This window comes from Monoraphidium neglectum, assembly GCF_000611645.1.
Source record: "Monoraphidium neglectum strain SAG 48.87 unplaced genomic scaffold scaffold00134, whole genome shotgun sequence".
Classification (NCBI taxonomy): Eukaryota; Viridiplantae; Chlorophyta; class Chlorophyceae; order Sphaeropleales; family Selenastraceae; genus Monoraphidium; species Monoraphidium neglectum.
This window is the reverse complement of record NW_014013494.1, coordinates 38378-42021: the sequence shown is the minus strand read 5'-3', so window position 1 is coordinate 42021 and position 3644 is coordinate 38378. Positions and strand designations below refer to the sequence as shown.

Genomic DNA, 3644 nt, shown 5'->3' with positions numbered 1-3644 from the left:
CCCACACCCCTACCCCCTCAAGAGTCGACAATCCGCTCCAGTGCCACTTGACGCCTCAGCCAAAGCCCCGGTTGTTTGCACATGTCGACCCCCTCCCCCTTACCCTACAGCCCCACCCTCCAGACACCAGGCTGCTGGCAGCGTCCACGACCACTCCCCACCCTCCTATCGCCCCTTCACACCACAACAACCAATCACAAGATTGTCCCCCTTGCGTCCACAATCCCATTCTCGCTCCCCCAATCACAACCAACCCCCCGATAGCCCCTCACGTCCACGACGGCCTTGACAAAGCCCAGCCCGCCCTTCATCGTCGGCTGCATCAGTGCAGGCCCAAAGCGCTGCGGGTGGCGCCAGCGGTTGAAGCCTCCGGAGACGAACACGTCGGGGCGGCCGCGCAGGGGCGTGAGGGTCGGGTTGTAGTGAAGCTCGCAGGTCTGCGGGCGGCGGCGGGCCAGGGTTGAGGGTGTGTTTGCAGAGTCTTGTGGGCGTTGTGTTGCGGGGCTTTCTTGGGACGGCTTTGAAGGAATGTTTGGGGAGGGCGGTCACATGCGAATGGGCTGGTGGCACCGGCACTGACAGGCGCGGGGGCTTGAGAGCCAGGGCGGGCTGCTCGTCATGCCACGGACGCATGCACCACGCCTGGGACCGGCGGTCGCGTGCTTGCGACGGCGTGTCCATGCGAGCAACCATGTGTACGCGCGCGTGCATACGCGGGCACGCGCAGCGCCTCACAGCCCCGCACCTCTCCGGCGTTGGGCACGAGCGGCACCGTGAACAGCACCTCCTGCTGCGCCTCCCGCCGCTTGCGCGCCACGCGAGCGCGCGACTCGACGCGGCGCGCTGCGACGGGAGGGCAGGAGCGGCGGCCAGAAACGCAAGCGGCGGCAAGAACGGGTCAGCATTGAATGGCGGTTCATCAGGTCTTGACCCTGAGAGCTGCAGTGCACAGCAGAAATCCCTGTCACCCCCATGGCATACATTCAGGACACGAATTGGTGCAGACAACCCGCAACCGGTGCGCCCCTGGCGCCGTCGGTACCCGCCGCGCAGCCCAGCGGCTCTGGGCCCCCACCCGCGCGCGTGGCCGCCCGCTCCTCCGCCGCCAGGTCAGCGTCCTCGCTCTCGCGCGTCATGGCGGCCAGCACCGTCTCCAGCAGGTTCTCAGCATCCAGGGGGTCCTCCACCGCCGTGTGGTAGTCGCGGCCGTTGTTGTTGTCCCACGCGCGCTGGTCCCTGAAGCGTACGGCATATGTAGAGGAGGTAAGAGGGTTGGCATGCGGGGTGCGGGGATGCCAGGAATGGGGTGGGGAGGGCACACGTGCTTGAGACGGGGAGGGGGGGCGCAAGCGCTTGGTCCGCAGGGCGCCGAGCGGGGCACCCGCAGTTGTACCCTGCTTCGTCCAAACCCGGCGTAACATGCTTCCCGGCGCCTTCCACAGCCATGTGTGGTGCCCAGATAGGGCCGCGAGTGCATCGTTATTTAAAGTGGTGCCCACCTGTCGCTGAAGACAAAGTCCAGCAGCTCTGCGTTGCGGGGGACGTCGACCCACACGCCGCACCAGCTGCCGCCTGAGGGCGGCAGCCCCAGCTCCTTGAGCTCACTGGAGCTCAGGGGGGCCATGTCAAAGACCTGCGACGCGATGTTGCGATGCCCATTGATAAAAGATGAGAGAGAGCGCAGACCAGGGCAGATCGATCTGCACGTGGATAGCCACGAAACTGCGGTGGAGCGCTTCATCTGCATGTGTACTTGCGAGCTGTGTGATCTTCTGCCAGCACCTCCATGCAGAACCCCTCAGCCGCCCCGCTGCACCCCAACTCCCGCATGACGTGACCCACCGTCTTCTGCTTGTCCTTCCAGCCGTCCACCCCCAGGTGCAGCTTCGCGCTGTTGGTGTGCGCCAGCTTCCCGCTCCCGCAGTTGTACGCCAGCAGCATCCGCTCGCCCGCGCGCACGGCGCCGTCGCCGCCGCCCCACGCGTACACGTTTGGCTGGGAGGGCGCCCGCGGGATGGAGGCGAGCGCGGGGTCGCGGCGCCGCGTGGTGGCCTCGGTCGCCGCCGCCAGGAGCTCCCTCGCGCGGCGCTCCCTAGTCGCGAGAGTGGGTGGCGCGGGCGGACGAGGGCGGGAGATCTGAGTCACGGAATAGTCCTTGCTGTGGTGCGCGTGCGAGATCGTCCGCGGCACATGGACAGGCACGGGACAGTCACGCCCTCAGCTCTGCAGACAGGCGCCACGGGGGTGGCACGCAAGACGCTGCCTGGATTGCCAAGGCGGCCCCGCCCAGGCAGCCTGCATGCCAAACACTCGTGCGCTTGTCCCTGTCGCACCTCGGCATGGGCCCTGATCCTCACCTGAACTCCACTCGCGCCTTCTCAGCAGCTTCCTTCGCCACCGCTTCCACCAGCGCCCACTGCCGATCCTCCTCTGCCTGCAGCATCTCATGGCGCTTGCGCTCGGACTGACAGAAGAGGAGGCAGGAGGAGGTGGGGGGATACGACGGCGGCAGCGGTGCCAGGTTTGAAGCGTGCCATGAGCGGGGCCGGGGGCGAAGGCGGCCTGGCACGGAGCGCTGGCAGCTCCTGGGTTTGCCTTGAGAAACCATTGGGTACTAAAAGATTGCTGTCAGTCACTGGCGATCATCGTTCTTAGTGGTGGCGCCGTCCCTGACAAGCTGCGGCGCGTGCCTCGGGGCGCACCTCTGCAAAGGCGGCCGTGCGGCGGTCGATGACCTCCTGCTCCGTCGGGCCGCCCATCAGCGGCAGGTGGAAGTCCTGCAGGCAATGGCAGCATGGCATGGCGCTCAACGCGTTCAGGGGCGTGTGTGACGCAGGCGCGTCAGGCGCGGCATCTCGCACGCCGGCGCACCTGCGGCCACCCCCCCCCCTCGAGCTGCCACGCGCAGTGGCAGCGCCTGGCATGCTTCAGCTGCAGAGCCGCATGCAGCCAGCAGCGTGACCTGAGTCTGAGTTTGCCCTCGCGCCGACCCCCGCCATGTCCGCAATCACCGGCCCTTGCCCGCGCACCTGCGCCTTGTTGTTGTCAACACCGCCCGTCACAGCGTCCACGATGACATAGTCGAACCTGCAGCGATTCGAATGCAGATCGCGACAGCCGGCGGCATCAAGCCAGCAGTTGTCAACCCGTCGCAGCTTGATCTGCGTGCGGAGCTTGCCGCCCTCTCGCTGCCATGCGCCCGGCCACGCCGGCCTCCCACCCCCGCAGGGCCGCCGGGGGGCATCCCATCAACCCCAAACCCAAACCCGCAACACTCACTGGAACAGCTCCTCTGGCAGCTGCACGTCGGCTTCCCACCAGTCCTGCCCGTCCAGCCCCACCAGGACGTCCGCCCGCCGCATGTCCAGCAGCAGGATCTCCTCCCACTTGTTCAGCCCTGCCTTGATCCGCGGCCGCGCGTCCCGCGACAGGGGCCCGCGTGCGCGGTCGTAGTATAGCTTGATGGTCGTCCCCACACGCCCGCCCGCGACTCCCGCTGGCCACGTGAACGTGCCCTGCCCCGCGCGCCGCGCCGCCTCCGCGAGACGCACAAGCTCCTCGCCCCTCGCCGCCGGTGGCGCGGCGGCTGGCGCAGCGACGGCAGCGGCGGGCGCGACGGCGCCCTCAAGCGCGGCGCCGAGCCC

At 67.9% G+C, this 3644-nt stretch overlaps 1 protein-coding gene across 1 annotated transcript in view; it reads right to left on the bottom strand.

The window, feature by feature from the left end:
- Nucleotides 1–165: 165 nt before the first annotated feature.
- MNEG_1364 (starch synthase) overlaps nt 166–3644 on the bottom strand; it is a gene marked incomplete at both ends in the record, with an annotated part of 5234 nt that continues 1755 nt past the window's right edge. The window contains 10 exons of the mRNA XM_014050159.1: nt 166–174; nt 273–437; nt 746–843; nt 1076–1236; nt 1500–1633; nt 1843–2092; nt 2358–2464; nt 2703–2777; nt 3030–3087; nt 3280–3586. Coding sequence (XP_013905613.1) covers nt 166–174; nt 273–437; nt 746–843; nt 1076–1236; nt 1500–1633; nt 1843–2092; nt 2358–2464; nt 2703–2777; nt 3030–3087; nt 3280–3586 — 1364 coding nt within the window. The remainder of the gene's footprint in view (nt 175–272; nt 438–745; nt 844–1075; nt 1237–1499; nt 1634–1842; nt 2093–2357; nt 2465–2702; nt 2778–3029; nt 3088–3279; nt 3587–3644) is intronic.